Source organism: Pleurotus ostreatus (genome assembly GCF_014466165.1).
Source record: "Pleurotus ostreatus strain PC9 chromosome Unknown scaffold_2, whole genome shotgun sequence".
Lineage (NCBI taxonomy): Eukaryota > Fungi > Basidiomycota > Agaricomycetes > Agaricales > Pleurotaceae > Pleurotus > Pleurotus ostreatus.
The window spans coordinates 1813206-1834157 of record NW_023503157.1 but is presented as its reverse complement, the minus strand read 5'-3'; the positions used below and the strand labels follow the sequence as shown (position 1 = coordinate 1834157).

Here is a 20952-nt window from a genome sequence, read left to right as displayed (position 1 = left end):
TGCTTAGTTACTTATGTTTATTACTGGTGCAATCATGTTTTCTTGTAGTTTCTGGCTTCTTCAGCACAATGTTATTACCACTTGACTTGATGCTATTGCTAGCGCACGATGTCGGTGCGAGTGACGATTTGGGGTATGCATAAGTGTGAGCTGTGGTCGGCATCTCTGTCCCTCTACAACGAAACCTATATAACCAAAATGAGCTACGCCAGCTAGGCTCTACTAAGGGACTGCGTCCTTTTCATCTACAACAGGAAGAACGGTGGGATTGGCCTCAACATGTTGGCGAGAGTGCTCTCTGTTTGCGATACTTAGGTATGTATCTGCGTTTGTAGATCAAGTAAGTGTGCGACCGGCATCACGGTGTATAGGACTCACTCCAAAATAGGCCAACAACGGAGACAACGACAAATCGGAGATGCGGCGGTACAAGCCAGAAGTTGATTATCTGGGTTGGGAGGAACACACACCTAGTTCACATCTTAGTTAGCCATAATGGAACTTTTAGTAGCATTGAACATGGGCACACCAATTTCGTAGGAGGGTCGGAACATAGGCCTGCGTTAAACATGGTTAATTAGGACACGTACACGCATGAGAGGGGCGTACAGATGTGATTCGGGGAATAGCGTCGTGTGGCTTCCCTTCAAGAATCGACATGGCACCAAAGAAGAATGGGATCGAAGCTAGTGCGCCATTTCGTCAGTCGACCATTCACGAAGAGGAGGGTTAAACTCACCGGGCGTAAGCAGCGCCTGATCAAGCCATACCTAGAATCGAGGATAAATTTCATGGAGTCTGGTTCGCGAACGTTTCGATATTTAAGCACGCACTCTGTATATGACGGCTTTCGTGGGACTCGCGAATTGTATGCGACCGAGGAATTGGTACCATTTTGTGAGTGTGGGTCCGAAAAGGCAGCCTTTTGACAAGCATCAGCGCTTGCATACGTGTTCACTTCAGCAAATGTACACACCGCCATAGAACGTCAGTCTCGCCGTCCGACTGAGCTATACCGCAGTTTCCCATCATCCATAATAAACGACGATTGCACCAGCGCGTGGAGTTCAGGTTGACGGTGAGGTAAAGTAAAGTCGGGCCTGTTCAATATTACCATCCCAAAGAGTGAAGCCTGTGCCGATTCCTCACATCGTGGTCTGATAGCCCGCGTCGTTCCACGGCTTGCTGGGCGATGAAGTCCCCCGCGCCAAATAGGATGCCTCCAGTGAGACATTGGGCCAACATGGGCCTGCGAATCAACGCAGAGCTACAACGATCGCGTTTAGTTTCAAATTCCATGAGATAGATTGAAGCCTTTACTTGTATGCTCGGAGAAGGGAAGCCATGAGTGGTGAAGTTGACCGTCGAGGACAACGAGTTGGTCGGAGTAAATGATGATCCAAATTCAGCACGATCGGCTACATAGAATTGCATAGATTAGATTAGATTAGCCGCGGTGTAGAAATATCCTCAAAGAGCTTGAGCCACTGCATTTTAGAGTCTGTTTCAACTTCCACAGCGTGCAGACCTCTCAAACACCTCGCGCCAGGATGTCAGGCACCATAAATATCAAGGGTAAAAACTACTCTATCGAAGGACTCACCAAAGACGCGGTGGGTATCGCCCAGATGCTCGCAGAAAAGGCAAGGCTTTACGACGCTGTAGCAGCAGTCAGGGATCTGAGCGCAGAAGACGATAAGGAGATCCAGACGCAGGTGAGGCTACCAGCTTTCATCGGAATATATGCTGAGATCCGAGTATCCACAGATCCACGCTCAACTCATCCTCCCCGATTTCATCATTCGCGCTGAGTACATGGCGTTCGCCGCGAATTCTCTTCATTTGCTGGGTGCCAGGCTACGGCACACCAGCCTGCAGTACCAGCCCAAGCTCTTCGCGACATATGTGCAAATCTTCACCATCCTCCCCGAACCCAAGTTGAACCCATTCCTCCGGAAATACTTGCAAGACAAGGATCTTGTACAGGGGCTTGGGAATCAAATCGGACGTGCGTTCCTTGATGGCGTCCCATGGAGAAAGCCTAGTGGACCAGGTCACATATGCACGTTGCTCATGAACATGCTCATATGGTGTGATCCGAGCCTGGGGGACGATGGAAAGGCATGTATAGACACGGTCGTGAGGGAGGGGCTGTTTAAGAAGACAAAGGCATTACAAGAAACGAGGGGGTTCGAAAACATCGATGAATTCCAACGCATGGAAGTCGCGCGCTGCAATGGGATGCTCAGTGCTATCGAAGAATTGCCGGACAGTCTATACGTGACATCGACGCGTCAACATCTACTTGGACAACTGGATGGCTGTGGCAATCTGGAATGTGGAGAAGACGCGACGTTGACTTGCTCGAGGTGCAAGGGCGCCAGGTATTGCGGCCGCGACTGTCAGACGGAGGCGTGGAAGGAGCACAAGCTGTTCTGTTTCGCTCCTGCGTTCTGAGGAGGATATCATTGAATCTGTATATATATAGGCGCTGAGATAAGATACGATAACGAATTATTGTGCATGGAAGTTGAAGTGATCGCCGCCTTGTCTCTCTCGACATGAACGGCCACAACGTTCAAATTCAAAAGCCGCAAGGCCAACGCTCCTCCCTCTTCGCTCGCCTCTTCTCCTCTTCCCACCACAACCTCCCCTCCTCCTCCATGTACCCGAAACCCCCTCCAATTGCCCAGAGCTTCCTGGACGATCCCGCATTCTCTCAGGATCCAACTCTGCATCCGCTGCACTCTCCTGCACCCTCTCCTCCATTAACATGGGCGATGCGCAATGCTTCGGCGACGACGATACCGAATTTTGACCCTTTGTCGGTGCCACCCGGCCACCCAATGTTGAAGCAAGATCTACAGGCGACGATCCCGGCGCGCCGACCACCCTTGCCACCAATCACAGTCTCGACGTACCTTCCAGGCTCGGATTACGACAATGACGCGCCTCGTCTCCCTCTCCAGCCACCGAACACACCTCAAGCTGACGGCCCGGTCTTTGCAATACGCCATATGCGGCCGCATCAGACGCTCCGCAGTGACGGTCAGCTGCGTGAGCCAAATGTAACTTTCCCGTTCAAGGCTACTGAGCCCTCGAACTCTATTCCGACCACATTACCACCACATAGTATGTCCCCATTCGAGTCTTCTTCATCCAGTGACTCCAGTCCTTCTACAACGCCTCCCTCGTCCGCCAACTCACATATACTACCGAGCACGTCGGACACGGCAGTAGCACAGCAGAAAGAAGAGAAGAGGAAGCGGACGTTCTCTTTCTTTCGACGTAAACCAGCTGCACCCCCACCCCCACCACCGATGCCATCGAAACTCGCTAAGGCACATAAACCACCTTCACCCACCAAGGCCAAATCACCCGTAGCTGAGGTAGAACAACCTCCCGCTCCTGAAGTACCGCGTCCGGGGCAAACAAGGTCTACGACAATGCCCGAGCTGCATAAAGCAGATGTTCAACCTGTCCCCCTTCCACGTTCAGCCAGCGCACCATCAGATATGCCGCCTCCCAAACCGGTTCAAGTCCGTAGCCTCGATCGGATTGATGAACTCGACGAAACCAATCCATTTGGCTCTCATCTACATCACGGTGGTCCGTACGAAGCGATATCTCGACTCATTACGAGCAAGCAGAAACATGTAAGCTCTTCCTCGTCGATGCGCGCAGACCTTGTGGTTAATGACATTCCCAGCCCGATCTGAACGGTGGGCCCAATGTTCTACATATGGTCTGTCCTTATCTCACACCGTCGTCATGTCGGGGCATTGTTTGATATTTTTGGTCATAGGTTGGTCATCGCAATGGATCTCACCAAGTCTCGGCATCCATGTCAATTCCTCAATCCACGCCTATGTCGCTTAACATCAAACCCGGCCAAGTCATCCCAAGGGACTATGCATATGGTGCCAATCCGTACCCTGCTCCCAACTCAAGTTACTTGGGTTCCCAGCGTCCTCCTGCTAATCTTGATCGAAACGTCCACGGTGCGGCCTCCGATCCGGGGCATGGTCAGAATTCAGGCCCTTCTTATCATAATGCGTTCCTCCGCCCGTTTCCCGATGGCGACGCTGCCGTATCCTCTGGCAATGCACAGGGTTTCAATCAAGGTCGGGTCTCGCAGCAACAACCGCAGCCATCGCCGTACCCTTCTCAATCGCGCCTTCCACTTCAGCAACCTCCACAGCCCCCACAAACCACACCTCTTCGCAAACCCTCCCCTCCGCGCCAAGCTCAGCCCGCTCCCTCGCAGCCAACAGCGTCATTCCTTCAGCCACCGTCACACCCCGGGGACCGTGTCGAATTCGACCCGTACGCTTCCTATTCGCCTACCGCTCGTCCACGCGCCCTTGATGACGCACCTTCACCGTCGTTATCAATGCCTGTTCCTCAAGAGCGAATGGAATCAGCGCCACAAAACCCTCAGCAGACCGCAACACCGGCCGTCAGATCTATTCCACTGCGTAACTCACCTCCGCCTCCGCCACAACAGTTGCCTCCCAGCTACGAAGCACCTTCAACCCCGTACCTCCGGGGCCTCGATGTCAAACATGCCCCATCGAATTCCTCGAATACTCTTCCATTGCCTGTCGATTCCAGTCAGCAACGCAGGGCCTCCCAAGTGCTCAATAATTCGGCCCCCGAACTGGGCCTTAAGGGTAGCGCCAATGGCGCTGTATCCGCAGAAAGTGTGGCTAGTCAACAGGTCACGGTTAAAGGAAGCAGTACTCCTAGTAGCGGACGAAGCAGCCTTGACGATCAAGAACCTGAAAACTCCCGCAATGGACACTCCCGTGAAGGTCTCGCCGCAAACCAGCCGACGACGCAACCAATAACCCCTCCGAATATGCCACCCATGGAGGTCAATGGGGGCCCGCGTCCCCCAGACTCCCCGCCACCTCCTGCCGAGTTCGTGGCGCCCCGTGGTATTCCAGGTGTTCCGTCGAGCTCAGCATCCAGCGTTCGAACAGGTATCTCCCGTGGAAACAGAGGTCCCCCGCCCAGAGTATCTCATCTACCCAAGAAGCTTGTGATGCCCGCTCCATTGCAGCAACAGTCGAATCAAGGTGGCTTTACAGGAAACTCGTACCAGCCGTCATATCCGAATGCGCCGCCTCAAAGATATCAGCAACAACCAAGATATCCCCCGCTCATGCCTCACTATCCTGGTCCTCAACACGCTGCGCCGATGTCACCCCCGCATGGATACCTTTCTCAAGAATTAGATAATGGATCCCCTCCTCGGTCCAGCGGTGAACGTCAGATCCCCCAATCGTTGGATGAGAACGTCTATCCTCGTGAATATGCCCCGCGACCAGGGCCCACCCCTCTCGATCAAGCTGGTCCACCAGTCGTCCCTGAGCAGTATCGCCAGCAGGTTTACTTCCAGAACGCGCAACCTATGCCACCGATGCCAAACCAGCAGCGTGGCCGTCAGCCGCCATTCCAGCCTGAAGGCTACAATCCTCGCGGTGTTCCTCCTTCACGGAGTCTGTCGCCTCGTGCGCAAGAGATACCGATGACAACGGATAGGAAGGTGCTGAGGAAGCGTAGTAAGGTCGGAAGTAGCGAGTCAATACCAAGGCCGGAGACGTATCAGCCAGCGGATGGTGGGAATGAGTTGAGCGCTAAGGAAAAGGCAAAGAGGGACAAATTGGAGAAGGAAAGGGAGAAGGCTGAGGCTAAAGAGCGGGAGAGGATGGCCAAGGAGAGAGAAAAGAACGAGGCTAAAGAGAGGAAAGAGAGGGAGAAGCAGATCAGGGAGAGGGAGCGGATGCTGAAGGGGAAAGTCCAAGTGAAGGAGGTAGAACCGAAAGCGGGCCAGAAAATACCGAAGAGGGTGCTCAGCAAGAGGAGAAACGACATGTAGTTCCCCTCGTTCGCATGGCCGGTCAGTTTTCATTTTCTCGGGTTCATTTCAACGTGGAACTGTATATTCCTATTCATTCAGCTATGTTTTTATCTCGTCATATGTTCTCCATCCACGTTCCTCTCGTATCGCACATTGCACGCACATTGTACACAACCACCGCATCCACATACACGAACATCCCCACACTGTGCTATAGCCCATAGATTGTATTTATATGCTTGCATATTCACATCCATAGATGAATTCAAATTGCGTTCGCTCCGAATCCTAACATGCGCGCAAACCTAAGAAACGTTCACTATCTATCGAAAATGAGCATGTGGAATACAATGACAAGAACATACGACGAGCGAATGGGGTGCACTGAGAAACGCCGGCGTTTGGATTCCGGGGAAGGACTTTGCATGCGCGCAGAAGTAGATAAGAAAAGTCAGCTGGAGGTATCCACTTCTGCACTTCTAGTGTCCGTTCATCAATTCCTTGTAAGGCCGATCCATGTGAGTCCCATCGTAACTTCCGAAAACGTTGAACGATATAACGCCACGTTCGAATGTTGGCCTTGGCCGGCAGACACAACAGGTAAATCGTGAGCCAAAAGGAACGACTGGGGAAGGAGAGGAAGGTCGAGCAGCGTGCGGATGAGGGGGGCACCATGTGAGCATTGTCAAATTAGCTGAAGAGGCTAGAAAAGGCCTTGACAAGAAGAATGCGCGGTTCGCTGCCGCAGCGCGTATAAAAGCGAGGCATGGAGGGAACAAAGTAGCAAGCCGCAACATGCAGTTCGCGTTCTTGACTATTTTCTTCGCCCTCGGTGCCTTGTTTAGCGTACAGGCAGCAATTGTCGAGCGCCAGACGGGGGTGCGTTCGTGCAACTGTGCTGGTGAGTGGGACACACATCACTATTGTGCAAGCGCGGCGTTGAGCCACGGCTCTGTCATGCAGGAAGGAGTTTCACTACAACGGATGTAACGAACGCTATCCGCGGCGCTAGGGCTGGGGGATCTGGGTAAATTATTGATCCATTAACCTGGCGAAATCTGCTGAACGCAAGTTATAGTAATTACCCGCACGTATACAACAACTTCGAGGTTGGTCCAAGTAGTTGGCATCAGTCGTCCTTCGACTGATAGCGGCTATGCAGGACTTTTCGTTCAGCTGCACGCCGACTTTCTTCGAGTTCCCAGTCTTCCGGGGATCGGTCTACAGTGGCGGTAGCCCGGGTGCAGACCGCGTTATCTATGACCAGAGCGGTCGTTTCTGCGGTAAGTGGTGGTCTGACATAGAAAGTTGAGCTTTCCGCTGAGTCTTCAATAGCTTGCCTAACGCACACGGGAGCACCGACGACAAACGGCTTCGTAGAATGTAGTTTCTGAGAAGGATCGCAGGCGCGAAATTCAATAGCGTTGTGGTCCCATTGTTTGTTGCTATTTACCAAAAGCTTTGGAGTGGATGGCAGAGTCCGTATATATAAGCGCCATAGAGACAATCGTTTCCAAGTTCCATTCCCCCATTCCCCCCATCCACCCCATCAAGTATGGCCTCAACTGCAGCATCAGAAGCCGAATTGAGAAACGAAATCGCCCGTTTAACCGGTATACACTTTCTGCATCAAAGTCAATATCTGCAGCTAATTGATTTAAAGCATCGATAAGCTATCACAAGGCTGGTCAGCCCAGCGCTCCAAGTTCCACACCTTATTCAAGGAGCAACGCCTATGTCAACCCGCACTACCAACTTCCTCAAGCTACCAAGTATATCCGACCAACATACCCTGTGTCTCGTCCTACCCCAAGTTCTTCTCTGCCAGTCTCGAATCATCCCAAGGAAGTCGTTCTAGGTGGTGTCGCTTTCAAATCGTCCGGACGATCCCTAGTTCGCAAAGGCCGTAAGTATATATTGTAGCAGTGAATATGTCTCCTTACTGTTGTTTCAAAGTTCCGACCCCACCACCTCCCGCAAAATACGTTAATTCCAAGAAGCCAGGACATGTACTACCTCCAATCAAAGCGAGGCCTATACCCCGTCGCCGAGCTCCACCTGGCAAACGGAATCGTAATCTGACTCTGGACAACACTAAACGCCCTTACCAGTCTGTTCAACACCTCTACCAAGGGAACTCAACACCTAAACCGTACTTGCACAGATCCCGACGCAACTCGAAACGAGCAAAGAAGTATATCAATAAGCCATGTCCTCGGTTCACGACAACAGGTACGTCCAAGCCCTTCGTCGAGCAAGTAAGGCCGCCTGGCCCGATTTTTTTTACCTAATGCATCCCTTCTCGTTAATGCAGGGTCTTGTAACCGCGGATTAACTTGCATGTATCAGCACGATCCAGCCAAGATCGCCATCTGTTGGAACTTCCTTCAAGGTAGTTGCACCAACACTGCATCAAGTTGCCACCTCTCGCATGACCCCACCCCGGAACGCACCCCGATCTGTGTTCATTTCCTCAACAAAGGTCGCTGCACCAGAGAAAACTGTCCTTTCCCGCACGTCAATGTTGGTGCGCGTGAAGGTATATGTCGAGATTTTGCTGTCCTCGGCTACTGCGAAAAGGGCCTGGATTGCGACAAGCAGCATGTCAGAGAGTGCCCCGACTTTGCAGAGCAAGGTAGCTGCACGACCAAGAGATGCAAGCTTCCGCATGTCATTAGGGCCAACCGCAACCGCAAAGTCGACGAAAGTGTCTCAAAGCCTGGACCCGCCGTCGTCTCTGTTGTTGCTTCTGCTGCTCCCACTGATCCTGATCTTAGTCCGCATCTCACAGCAGAGAAAGCTCAGCTTGGTGACGAGTTCATCTCTCTCACCTTCAATGAAAGCGAGAGCAGTGATGAAGAATCCGAAGATGACTCTGAAGAAGCATCTGAGGGCGATGAGCCCGACGATACTGAAATGCAAGAAGATTAGCGTACATGACGATGTCGTATCCTAGCTGTGAAAATTGAATATGCTCTTGGAATTCATTCGCAGTGGAGTTGCTTGAAAAAATCACAACAAGCGACGTTGAATCGCTAATCGCAACTGGCCCCTGAACAGTGGCCGGTCATGTGACTGATTGTTATTAACGCGACGAGAGCAGCGATGAACTCTACCCACTACCACCACATCCTCCATGCCAGCAGATATCGCGACGGTCCGCACTGAAATCAAGGAATGGGAACGGTATTTTAAAGAAACAAATGGAAGAGACGCGTCTATTGACGATATCAAGGAGCTTCCGCACATTGGTAGTGACAAGTGTTCCTTTGAATGCATATCTGACACTAACTCTTTTGGCAGCGGAGAAGTATAAGCTATACAAGAGGTTGAGAAAGGCAGAATCACAGGCCTCTCAGCCCGTGAAAGCATCTACAAGTCGTTCAAGTCCCCCTTCAACTCCTCCGAGAGGCAAACCCCGGGATCTCTCCTCGTTAGAGGCACCACTACTCGTTCATTCGCGTCATGCAGAGACAACCGCGCCCTTGACATCGTTCAACCCCTTTTCTCCTCGAAAGAAGAAGCAGAAGCCAAAGGAACACGTACCTACCCCACCCCAACGCTCCGATGCGAGCAAACCCCGGCCGAATCCGTTCGCTACGCCAGTCAAGGGCAAAGGGAGAAGCACCGCTGAACCATACCCAATGATCAATCCGCTAGCACTCCCAGAGCAGCAGCCAGCCCCGAACACCGCCATCACTCGCGCTCGAAAGCGGCTGCGTGGAGAACCCGTGTCTCCATCCCCGAACAAACCCAAGAGACGACGCGCCAACCCCGAAGCTCAAACATTGCTTTCATTCAAACCATTGGAACACCCTTCTATGTCGCATGGGACTAAACGCCTGTCGGTATCAGATGACGAGGAGAGCGACGCGGAGCAAGTGGGGAGCCTGTCTTTTGTGGGTGAATCGCCGGTCAAACAGCCATCCGGAGGCAAGTCGTTCAAATTGCTCTTCGAGGACATGGCACCCCTCCGTCTAGACACGAAGGGCAAGGGGAAGGCAGCTTCGAAGAACACCGATATCTTCAGCGATCTCCCTAAACTTAATGCCTCGACTAAACCGACGAACACGAACACCAAATCTAATAAGCTCACTTTTATGGAGCCCTCTCATCCCTTGAAGGCAGGCCCGTCGAAGCCCGGCGAGCAAGCATCCAAGGGGAATGCCAGGAAGAAGCGTCGATTAAGTGTATCGGACGATCACTCTGGCCACGACTCAAAAGGCGAATCGGACAATGGTCCTAACTCTTCGGATGTAAACGGTACTCAACACGCCGTCAAGCTAATACCACCGTCGCCACCGCCCGCTGATCCATACGCCCCCAAACGTTATAAACAGAACGCGAAGAGCGGCAAGGATAAAGCCGTCACCAATAACCGGAAAAAGTCCAAGAAATCTAAGACGGACGATAACGAGAGTAGTGATGGCTCGGATGAGTGGGACACCTTGGAGTCTCAGATTCGCATCGTCAATCGTAGAGCTGTAGCTCAGCAACGTACTGGAGATAACGTAGATACGGCTATGGAGCGGGACATAGAGGATCCCATCCTCGCATTGCCGCGTCATGTTGACACGCTACCTGAAGAAGTTGCAGACGAACCGGTTGATCAGTCAACGACGCTTCTATCCACCCCACTGGCAAAACTCGCCGGTTTATCTATTAATTCGGCATACCCTTCGAAGGACCGTGGGCCGAACGAAGGACAGTTGGTCCGGGGTTTGCTATATGGGCGGCCAGCAAAGGGTCGCCTCTATGATCCGCGCAGAGGAGGCGAGATATGGGGTGTTGGAGAGGGCGATGAAGGCGATGAAGATGGAGAAGACGATTTGCTTGGGTTGGGGAGCAAGACCGGTGTCGACAGAGGACGGCACGGATTGAAGTCGAAAGCTGGGGCAGTCACAGAGGAAGATGATGATTGGGAAGGCGAACCAGTTCCTTGGGAGGTTGGAGAGTTGTAACTTGCCAGTGCACTATTAATTCATTTCGGACTTCTGGGCACTGATTGGGCTCCCCGGTTAGCTTACACTGCAGTGTAGATGCGAACTTTCGACACATCAACCTTTTGACGGCTTCATAGTGCGCATGATGTGTCTTGGGCTTTTGCTGCATCCTCACAGCATATTCCCTCCCGGTTTGTCACCAACTTTTTTCTAGTTATCATTATGCTCATACACGCCTTGTTTGATGATCTAACCGACCCCGTGTCCTTCTACCCCTCTCGTCGTGCCTATCTATTACCGCTCATAGCTTCTTGGGACGCCATGAGCAGTGGTTGCCGTGGTTGGATCGCCCATCATACATACACCCAGCGGGACTTTTACTTGCACAACGTGTGGGGGCTCCCGAAGGCGCTTAGAGCATTGCTCGGTTGCCCAAGCATCATGTAACCTCGCTGTTACCGGGCACGAGAGAAACATACCCCATCGTATGTTGACCAGCACCTAGAAGAACACACTTCCACAGTGTTCTAGCTATGCGGCACGCAGTGGATGCTCGAAATCAATATCTGTATCAGATTTTAATTTCTTTCGATCATCCTCGTTCAGTGAACGTGTCGTCTCACATTTGGCAGGGCAATGTGTTTACGCGACATCCTTGAAACAACATCGACACGAGCGACTCCCCAGGCCTCATACCGAAGGAGACGTCAGAACTCAGAAGGTAGCTAGTAAACCGGCTCGACCCATAGTCACATCACCTCCTCCAGATCATCCTATTTCGCAACCTCCCCGCGTGTCCTGCCTCGCCGCCTCCCACCTGCGGAGAAGGAGCAAGGCAAGCATCATGGATGCCGCGAGGAGAAAGAGGTGCTTCAAAAGCGCGAAGTCCAAGGCAACGAACGACTAACTATATGTCCTCGAACTCCGTCGTCTCTGACGTTCTCTCCGCATTACATTCCATCGCACACACCAAGCGTAACACTCCTCACCGTCAGGACAGCACCGCCGGCAGCAGCTTCCTTCGCCGCAGAGATAGTACTATTTCGGTTGCTTCGTCAGTCAAGTCGACCACTAGCATCGCCAGTATCAAGAGCATCGCCCGTTCACTCTTCAGACACAAACAGGAAGACATGGAGCCAGTCACTAAGGGAAAGGGCAAGGGCAAAGGGAAGGGGAAGAAGAGAGGTTCCGTACACAATCCAGTGAACGCCGAACAAGCTGCTATTGCTGCTCGTGCTGCTGAGAACAACAAGTTCTACCAGTCCCAGTCTCCCATTACCGTTGTTCTGAGGGACCCGGTTGTGCTGGAGAAGTTGCTGGAGGGTATCCTTGACTCGACTGCCGGTAAACGAATGGTGTCCAGATTGGCGCGAACATGCAAGGCCTTCTCGGAACCGGCATTGAATGTGCTTTGGAGAGACCTGTACTCTTTCATTCCATTGATAGGGATGTTCCCTTCTCCCCTCCTCCGCCGACCCAAGAAGCCTGGCCTTGGTTTGGTACGTTGAATATGTTCTGCTTACCTGGGTGGTATTCTGATTGCACCTCACAGACGAAGGTGCCTGAGCAGGCCGACTGGGAGAAGGTAACTCTCTACGGAGACAAGGTTCGACGCATCACATACGAGGAGTCGGCGAACAACGTCTCGACTACTGTGTTCCCCATTTTCGAGGAGTATCGTCCCAGGTGAGCTATTATCGCAGCACGAGCGGCGACAGGTCGTTGATTCGATGAAATAGGACATATCTTCTTCCTGGTCTCCGTCATTTAACCTGGCGCGCGGAGACGCCCGTCGGTCTGGATCGTTGCTTGATGTTCCTCAATCCCGAGCTCCAGACCTTGAACCTCGAGATTGGAACGAGGTTCCCCCAACTCAGCTCCTTCCTGAAGGACGTCTCCGATCGTACACACCTGACATCATTCTCATTCGCATCACCTACCCCCCTCCCTGACGACTTCACCGAGCTCTTGGCCCCTCAGACTGACCTACGTCGCGTGAACCTCGTTGCACCAGGTGCCCTCTCCCCCGGTGCCGGCAGATGGCTCGGGGCCCTGCCACACCTCAGAAGCTTGCAGCTTGACTTGACGGGCCGCTCGGTGATAGCTGTCGAAGGGTTCTTCGACATGATGCGTCCACGTTCTGGGGATTCCACTCCAGACTCGATCGGTTCAATAGACAGCGGGGTCTTCTCAGCAGATGAACTCGACTTCTCCGAGATCCGCAAATCCGCACTGAGGCTAACAGGTGACTTGCATTCGAAAGGAGCTTTCGCCAAACTACGACAACTCCAGCTCACTGGGGAGGTCTCCAATATGGCTGTATTCTTGAAGCACTTGTCGAGTCGCTTAGCCCACCTCGAGCTCGCAATCGAGGACCCACCAGATCGGGCCGACTGGCAAGACCTTTGCGCCGTTCTCTGCGAACATTTCGGCCGTAGTCTTCACTCATTGAAGATCACTGCCACTGGCGGTTCGAAGTTCGCCGACCTCGTGCGGTCCACTACGAAGCTGGCATCTGGAGGGACTCATCTAACCCTCGAGTTCTTGTCCGCGCTCCCCGCTCTCAGACGGCTAGAAATCGATCTCCCTGAATCCACAATATTCCATGCTGCCGACCTCTCCCACCTCGCCGCCGTCTGCCCTGGCCTTGAGGAGCTCAGACTGTGCCCCACAGCGATCTTCCCTTCACAAACAGGAGCGCCGAAGATCACTCTGGAGGATATCGCACCGCTCCTGCGCGCTTGCAAGAATCTCCATACCCTGTCTGTCGTGGTAAATGCTCAAGGTGGTAGCCAACAGGTCCTTCACCAACGAGACGTATCATCCGCATCCCTCCAACGACTGCACGTTGGCCATTCCTGGATACAGGACCCACTGCAGGTCGCTATCCTCCTCAGTCATTTTGCCTCCAGATGCGACACTCTTCGATGGTTCCATGAGCGCAACCGACCGGGGTACGTCGAAGCCAACGATCTGGGCTGGCAAAAAGTAGCCGAAGCGCTCCCATTCCTACAAGACGTCCGGGAAATGGAGAGACAGGCGGTCGTCGTGTCTGTGGTGACCCAGGAACCGGAGAAGCCAGAGACCGACGAAAAAGGTGTTGACGCTACTGTGTCCACAAGGAACCAAGGCGTCAGCGTACGCCCAATAACGTTTGAACTGTCCGTGCAAGCCTCGCCGACACTCGTTGAGGCATGTGTCGAGGCAATAGTGGAGCAAGTTTCAACATCCGTCGACGCAACCACTCCTACATCCGAAGCGAGTGTCGATGCGGTCGTAGAAACGTCGGAGAGCTCTGTCGACGCCGTTGTATCCACTGTTGAAATTGCCATCGACGCTGTCCCCGAAGTCGAAGTCTTACCCGAGGTCGACTCCGCACCTGAAGTTAAACCTGCTACCATCCCGGAGGATGTTGCCAACGTCGGTGTCGTCCCCTCGCCAACCTCGCCAACCTCGCCAACCTCCGTTTCCAACCACATCGATCCATCTGCATTTACCCTCTCAAAAGTGGTGGAGGCACTTTTCTCCTCCAGCAGCCACAACGACACCGCTGCATCCGACCCCCAACCGACTCCCTCAGAAAAGAATTATGCCCGGCCTTCATCATATGATCTATTCTTCTATGCAACGTCCGCCCTCATCTACTACCCCCTCTTCATCCCCTTGAAAATACTCGATATGTCTATGTCAGCACTTCACCGAAAGGGACGCACTAGCAACGAGGAAGAAATGTCAGAAAAACAGCTTACCTCGGACCCTGCTCCCAATTATGATGATACACCTATGGACAGTATGCCCGGCGTTATGACCCCTCCTCAAGTCCGTCCATAATCTATTGTTATTATGATTACAATGTCGCTTACTTCTACTATTCTGTTTTCTTTTCCGTTTGTGCTGGCACCGTACCAGGTTGTTGAAATACATGAGCCCTTAACTTATAATGCCTCAAAATCTGAGAAAGTAAACGAGCAGCCTCCTGCAGCAGAAGTTGAACGCAAATCGTCCATGTCAGGAGAAGTCCTGGTTGGGAAGTGGATCAGACAGGGGCTTCCTCTGAATCAAACAAGCGCAAAGATCACTGCGACGCGCGTTGGACTGTCTCGATCACTGAAAGTACCTCAATATATCATGTCTGACAACAGGAAACAAGAAAAGGACTTCTCGCCGGAGGTGGACGCTTTGCTGCCAGAAGCTGAGAAGCTCGTCAAGGTGAGTGTTCAGCACCCTTTACTTTGTGAGTTCCTAACCGACAAGAACGAAGGCAGGGAAGCTTCAGGAGGGTCTCGACAAGCTCTTTGTCCTTGAGAAACAGACGCGAAATGTACGGTGATCTCCACTGGTGTACTTGATATCTCTCTAACTAAATTATAGGCAGCCGATCTTGCATCTACTTCACGACTCGTTTCCGCGATTGTTCAGCACTGCTACTCTGCGCGGGATTACGCGTTACTCAACAGTAGTATCTCGATTCTGGCCAAGAAACATGGACAACTGAAGGGTGCTGTGCAGACGATGACTGAGAAGGTCATGCAGTGGTTAGATGAGATCAAGACGCGGGAAGGGGTTGACAAATGGCTGGAACTACTGGAAACACTGCGCGGCGTCACGGAAGGCAAGGTCAGTGTGGCCTTGAGTATCCCTCATTTCGGTATTCAGTATCCGAACAGATATACCTCGAAACACCGCGCGCTCGAGTGACATTGTTATTGTCTCACCATCACGAAGTTCTTTCGAACGACCCAAAAGCCACACCCGAGAATGCTAAGAAGTCGCTTCGCACAGCCGCTGAGCTCCTCTCCGAGCTCCAGGTGGAGACTTACTCGTCAATGGAACGTAGAGAGAAGACGGAGTTCATTCTTGAGCAGATGAGACTACTTGTGGCAGTTGCACGTCAGAAGGATGCAGAGGCGGGGCAAGAGGGCAAAGATTCGTTGTCTGGTGGTGACCCAGAATGGACCAAAGTGAGGGTTGGAGGTCGCAAGATCAATGAAGAATTCTTGAAGGAGGAGGAGAACGAAGTAGGTAATAAAACTTTCCTGGTATATTCATTGCTCATTAGTACACCGCAGGACCTTAAGCTCAAGTTCTACGACCTTATGATCCAACACGCTCTGCACCAAAGCTCGTACCTCGACGTTGCCAAATATTATCAAAAAGTATGGGAAACACCGTCTATCAAAGAAGACGTGACAGACAAAGGCCGGATTGTGAGTACAAATTCCTCATCTCAATATGGAGATCTCATCGTCTTCCCATACAGGCACTTGAGCACATAACTTACTACGTTGTCCTCGCGCCGCATAACAACGAGCAGGCCGGTATGCTGCACGGTCTTTATATTGACCCAGCACTGAAGCCGCTTGAACTACACTAGTACGTCTTCTCGCACCAGTCTTTCCGCTTATCCTCACTTGTGAACAGTAACCTCGTCAAATCCTTCCACACACACGAACTCATGAGATGGCCAGGTATCGAGTTGCTTTACGGCTCTTTCCTACGGCAAACCCCTGTCTTCAGTCAGGAGAAACGATGGGAGGACTTGCATACACGAGTGATTGAGCATGTACGTATTCTTTATTACTGACGCTCGCCATTGTCTCACCATATCCTAGAACATCCGCATCATAGCAGAATACTACTCACGCATCACCATTCCCCGCCTAATGTCCCTCCTCGATCTCACCGCCCAACAAACCGAAGAAACCCTGTCGCGATTAGTAGTCTCTGGCACCATCTGGGCACGGATAGACCGACCAGCTGGCATCATAAACTTCCGGGCGAAACGAACTGCTGAAGATGTGATGAACGATTGGAGTTCGGATATGCAGAGACTACTGGGGCTCGTGGAGAAGACATGGATGGGAATGAATGCTGCCCAGGCAGCACAGTCTCGTGTTGTAAAATCGTGATATATAGGCCCTTGTTTCCTTCGCTATGCATCATCGTAATATCCTTCAGCAACCGAACATTGACTGGACAAATCGAGGCATGAAGCTTGAGGGTACAAGGTAAGTACAATATCCAATATGTAGTTAATGGTCCAGTTCTATCTAGATGTGTGCAGAGGCGAGGTATCATCGAGAGAACATCTACGAATACATAAGTAGATCAAAGCTTGGCTTTTACTGCCCTATCCGCGCGGGCCTTGTCTCTAAGTATTCTTCTGAGTAGTTTGCCGCTCGGGTTTTTGGGTATCACATCTATGAACTCAACGCCTCCAGCCAGCCACTTGTACTTCACTTTGTTGTCCGCGACGTACTATCAAGGGGGTTAGTGGGCGATCCTCCCAAGAGAGACAAGACCCTTACCTTAATTATCTCTGCCTTGACCTTCTCAGCTTCTTTGGGGTCCCGGACACGAGCCGCAACATCGGTGCTGGGTACGACGTAAGCCATTGGGATCTCTCCGCTATAATCATCCGGGAGCGGGATCACGGCCACGTCCGCGACGTATGGGTGCCCCAGAAGATGTCCTAAACGGGCTTCTTTAGCTTCTTGGAACACATGAGGAGGGTAAATTAACAACCTTCTAGTTCAGCGGGTGGCACTTGGAAACCCCTGACCTTAATCAATTCCTTGAATCACCATCAGTAAACCAGCCGACATAGATTGGAATGAACAACAAACCTTTAACCTGTCTACGACGAACATCTCGCCTTTTACGTCAAAGTAAACTTCGTCGCCGGTGTGCACCCATCTAAACAGTGTCAATACAAAAAAGAGCACGATATTATTTAAAGGCTTCTTACCCGTCCACAAAAGTTTCTTTCGTCCTGAGAGGGTTTCAGTCCATAGAAAGTATTGAGGTAGAATGAGATAACTCACGCTTGCTCGTTGTTGTGATACCTCAATGCCATGTTCGGCCCAGTGATGACCAACTCTCCCAGTTCACCAACACCACCAAGTGTGCCATCCTGCTTTATCACTTTCGCGGCGCAGCCGGGCATCAATGTCCCAACGGAGCCGTTTCCCAGGCGCTGTGGCGGAGGCATCAACGTGACGGCGGTAGCAGTCTCGGTCATTCCGTAACCTTGGCCAATGATCGCATTGGGGAGGACTTTCGACACTTGCAAAGTTAGCTCTATCGAGAGTGGGGCGGCGCCACTCCATGTGGCCTTGACGTGGCTCAGATCGTAGTTTTTCACGGCGGGATGCTATCCAGTTTTGTTGAACTTATTTTAGAGTGGATGTGCGGTATAAGCTTACCTTGGAAATCAAAACCAGCATGGGTGGGACAATCCTGTTGGTGATAATGTGAGTACAACGGTAGAAGAAATAAGCACAACGCAAAATACATTAGGTCGGTGATTCGGTAACGAACAATGCTGGCCAAAAAGTCCGTGAAGTTGAATTTTGGGATCACAACTATTGACATCTGCAAAGTGTGAGATGCTGAACACACAAAGTGACGGGTATTCTTACTGCGCAAAATAGAGCGAAATGAAGCTTCGGTACTGATATCAGTTCCCAATCATGCGGTGAATGATCTTGGCGAACTTACATTGACAATGAGCCCATAGATATCTGCAAAGAATCAAGTCAGCCTCAACTACCAGATGGCGACGTGGTATTACTCACGGAAGAAAGGTAACACAGCTGTGCATACCTCCCCAACGGCAAACCTAGCCTCTTCTGGAGGAATCGTAGGGTCGTCTATTTTATGATGAACCGCGAGCTGCACTACGTTCGCGATAACAGCGAAGTGAGAAATTGCGACGGCCTGTTAAATCAGTACCATTTAATCTGTGAACACGGTAACGGGGGCACGTCACGTACCTTGGGCTTGCCCGTTGTACCGCTGGAGAAACATAGGAAAGCGAGCTTCGTTTTTGCTTCACCTGCTTCGAGGCGGCGCTCGACATACGAGACGGGCCGCCTCAAGCCAAAATTGATCATCTCGGAGACGGTCTTATACGGCGACCCTGCCACGGAGTCCAAGACGATAACGCGATCATGGGAAATGCCCGCCTTAGTTGCGGCCTCAGCAGCGATTTCAAGAGAGCCTGGGTGAGCAAAAATAATGCCGGAGCCGCTGATTTGTAGCTGGTAGACTAATTCATCAGTTGTATATGAAGGGTTGGCGGTGCTGGAGCGAGAAGTGAGGTTTAGTAAAGACCGCTGAGAGGGAGACTTACGACACGGTCGCCCCAAGGCGGTGAGCAGCCCATACAAGGACAGGATAGTCTAAAAGAGAGAGGTTAATTCTCCGACTATTCAACGCGTAAGGTCGGCGACATACCGATGTGGTTGCTGCTGAATACGCAAACTTCCCCGCCGGTTAGCACGACCGTTTCCTCTGTCAACACACGATAAAAGGACGTACCAACGTCATTCTCGCCAATGCCATATTGGATCTTCAGTGCATTCGCAAGACCATTACTCCGTGCTCGGAGCTGGATGCGCGTATTGATGAGTAACGGCGTCAAACAGGCTGAATCAACATGTCTACCTCGTCGAAGCCAACTTTCGTCCCTGAGACATCGTCAATCAACCACGGTATTCCATGGGGCCTAACGGGGCGTGTGGGATGATGAGAGTCTAGGATGAACTGGGGGATGGTCAGGTCATCTGGGATATAAGGCGTTGGCGGGCCACGGAAGATGGTCATCGCAGGAGGGTCGGGGTGGATGGGGAGAGCTAAGGAACGTATCGGAGGCCCCCATATTTACGGGTGCGGGGTAAATGATTCAAATATCGTCCCTGGCGGGATATGTTCTCTACCGACCAGTGGGCCCTTGGCTTGTCGATCACATGGACGAAAAGGGGGTTTGGTAGTCTGCCGCAAGGAACACCGAACCGGTAGAGATCAACAAGTTACCGGGCCGCCTGATTGATATCGACTCTGGGTCTGAGTTCGACGGAGTCAAGAATGCAGACATCCTCTTTGGAACCATCTCCATAATCATCTCCATCCATTGGTTGATACGACCGGATACTGGCGGTGAAGGAGCGCCAGTGTAAGCTTCTTGGACGGATTTGATGAGGCGTCCACAAGTACACGACATGCGCCACACTCCACCAACCTCAACCGAGGTCGGCAATCGCACGAGCGGAGGCACTTGCGATCAAGCTGCTGAACAAGGATATGATTTAGTCTTCGTAACTTCGTAAGGTTCCCCTATCTTCAGTAACGACAACCTAATCTGAGTTCAGCGCGAAGCAACGTTTTCCCCGAACGGCGACAAATCAGCGCACCTCGAATGGAAATTTGACGCTTCTATGACTCCGAAATATTGACCAATCCAATGCTACCAGCGCTATAGCTTCCGGAGGTCACGGCGTTCGTCGTCAACGCGCAGAAAATCGTCACTTGACATAGATAACTCACTCATACGACGAACTGTGGCTGCATCAGAGCTAGAAGCAAGTGTCGGCTCAAAGACACCTAGCCTACCACGATGTCTTCGGGTTGCTGTCTCGGAAGAGTTGATGTACGTGTTACATCGTTCGCAAGCTTTCGGGCCTCAACAATGCGGTGCTCTGGGTGGTACGACGAAGCCTACAAGGAGGTTCAGCGCCTCGACGACGCTAGATTGTGGCATTCCTGTCGAGATGTGCAGTCGTCTTTCGCATCCAGATGTAGGCTTCTCCGCGCAAGCTCAAAGTTGGTGAATCGTTGAAAGAGCACGCGTAACTGCAGTTACGGTAAGCCCCTCCTCGGTCGACCCAAAGTTTCCCTCAACCTTGCAACCGTTTTCTATTCGCTTAGGGGCTCTCGAAGGAAGTTGAGCCAATGGTGACCTTCTGATGATCCCTGGCCCTAAGTTTGCGGCTCGGAGGAGTCACTGGTTGCCCGCGGGCCCAAGCCCTCGTACTGAAAGCAAAGCTCGACGCGTGATCGAGGTATGATGTCCTGTAGGTGCGTGCGGTCAGATGTTTGATTGTATACGATAAATAAAAGGATCAACAGGAGTTTAATCCATATCCTTCGGGGCGCAATGAATGCTCAACGCTCAACTATCAGGACTTGCCGCTCACCCGTAGTGACAAACGTTCATGGCGCGCTCACACGCGAGCCTCGCGTTGAACTGCGGCGAAGCGTCACGTGACGTTAGAAGTTGGCGTTTATGGGCGTTAAAGTTTAAGTAGTGCTTCTGCACAGTCGTGTTGTCCACGAGCGCAGCACCAGGCTGCTCTCAAATAC

At 51.9% G+C, this 20952-nt stretch overlaps 9 protein-coding genes across 9 annotated transcripts; 7 read left to right on the top strand and 2 right to left on the bottom strand.

Moving 5' to 3' along the window:
- Positions 1–222: 222 nt before the first annotated feature.
- Positions 223–1346, bottom strand: SYM1 (Protein required for ethanol metabolism; the record flags this gene model as incomplete). Its single annotated transcript, XM_036773039.1, has 9 exons — positions 223–323; positions 379–470; positions 530–558; positions 610–686; positions 740–770; positions 834–922; positions 977–1010; positions 1150–1267; positions 1321–1346. 9 exons carry the CDS (start codon positions 1344–1346, stop codon positions 223–225), a joined length of 597 nt encoding a protein of 198 aa, XP_036634512.1.
- Positions 1347–1550: 204 nt separating this feature from the next.
- On the top strand, positions 1551–2457 carry PC9H_003445 (uncharacterized protein; the record flags this gene model as incomplete). The annotated part of the gene is made up of 2 exons (XM_036773038.1): positions 1551–1715; positions 1768–2457. The coding sequence occupies 2 exons, from the start codon at positions 1551–1553 to the stop codon at positions 2455–2457; spliced, it is 855 nt and encodes a 284-aa protein (XP_036634511.1).
- A 104-nt stretch (positions 2458–2561) lies between these two features.
- On the top strand, positions 2562–5884 carry PC9H_003444 (uncharacterized protein; the record flags this gene model as incomplete). The annotated part of the gene is made up of 3 exons (XM_036773037.1): positions 2562–3656; positions 3710–3745; positions 3806–5884. 3 exons carry the CDS (start codon positions 2562–2564, stop codon positions 5882–5884), a joined length of 3210 nt encoding a protein of 1069 aa, XP_036634510.1.
- Positions 5885–6661: 777 nt separating this feature from the next.
- PC9H_003443 (uncharacterized protein) lies at positions 6662–7260 on the top strand (the record flags this gene model as incomplete). The annotated part of the gene is made up of 5 exons (XM_036773036.1): positions 6662–6767; positions 6830–6893; positions 6945–6975; positions 7029–7149; positions 7202–7260. 5 exons carry the CDS (start codon positions 6662–6664, stop codon positions 7258–7260), a joined length of 381 nt encoding a protein of 126 aa, XP_036634509.1.
- Positions 7261–7421: 161 nt separating this feature from the next.
- Positions 7422–8797, top strand: PC9H_003442 (uncharacterized protein; the record flags this gene model as incomplete). Its single annotated transcript, XM_036773035.1, has 5 exons — positions 7422–7479; positions 7530–7772; positions 7823–7976; positions 8031–8098; positions 8181–8797. The coding sequence occupies 5 exons, from the start codon at positions 7422–7424 to the stop codon at positions 8795–8797; spliced, it is 1140 nt and encodes a 379-aa protein (XP_036634508.1).
- Positions 8798–9002: 205 nt separating this feature from the next.
- Positions 9003–10827, top strand: PC9H_003441 (uncharacterized protein; the record flags this gene model as incomplete). The annotated part of the gene is made up of 2 exons (XM_036773034.1): positions 9003–9117; positions 9170–10827. 2 exons carry the CDS (start codon positions 9003–9005, stop codon positions 10825–10827), a joined length of 1773 nt encoding a protein of 590 aa, XP_036634507.1.
- An 893-nt stretch (positions 10828–11720) lies between these two features.
- On the top strand, positions 11721–14640 carry PC9H_003440 (uncharacterized protein; the record flags this gene model as incomplete). Its single annotated transcript, XM_036773033.1, has 3 exons — positions 11721–12308; positions 12362–12495; positions 12549–14640. The coding sequence occupies 3 exons, from the start codon at positions 11721–11723 to the stop codon at positions 14638–14640; spliced, it is 2814 nt and encodes a 937-aa protein (XP_036634506.1).
- A 297-nt stretch (positions 14641–14937) lies between these two features.
- Positions 14938–16718, top strand: PC9H_003439 (uncharacterized protein; the record flags this gene model as incomplete). Its single annotated transcript, XM_036773032.1, has 7 exons — positions 14938–15018; positions 15071–15130; positions 15181–15426; positions 15477–16016; positions 16070–16182; positions 16231–16372; positions 16422–16718. 7 exons carry the CDS (start codon positions 14938–14940, stop codon positions 16716–16718), a joined length of 1479 nt encoding a protein of 492 aa, XP_036634505.1.
- Positions 16719–16917: 199 nt separating this feature from the next.
- PC9H_003438 (uncharacterized protein) lies at positions 16918–19416 on the bottom strand (the record flags this gene model as incomplete). The annotated part of the gene is made up of 16 exons (XM_036773031.1): positions 16918–17067; positions 17118–17281; positions 17335–17383; positions 17436–17505; positions 17558–17581; positions 17634–17962; positions 18015–18048; positions 18104–18183; positions 18231–18254; positions 18310–18332; positions 18387–18528; positions 18585–18894; positions 18944–18992; positions 19048–19074; positions 19132–19201; positions 19258–19416. 16 exons carry the CDS (start codon positions 19414–19416, stop codon positions 16918–16920), a joined length of 1704 nt encoding a protein of 567 aa, XP_036634504.1.
- Positions 19417–20952: the final 1536 nt, after the last annotated feature.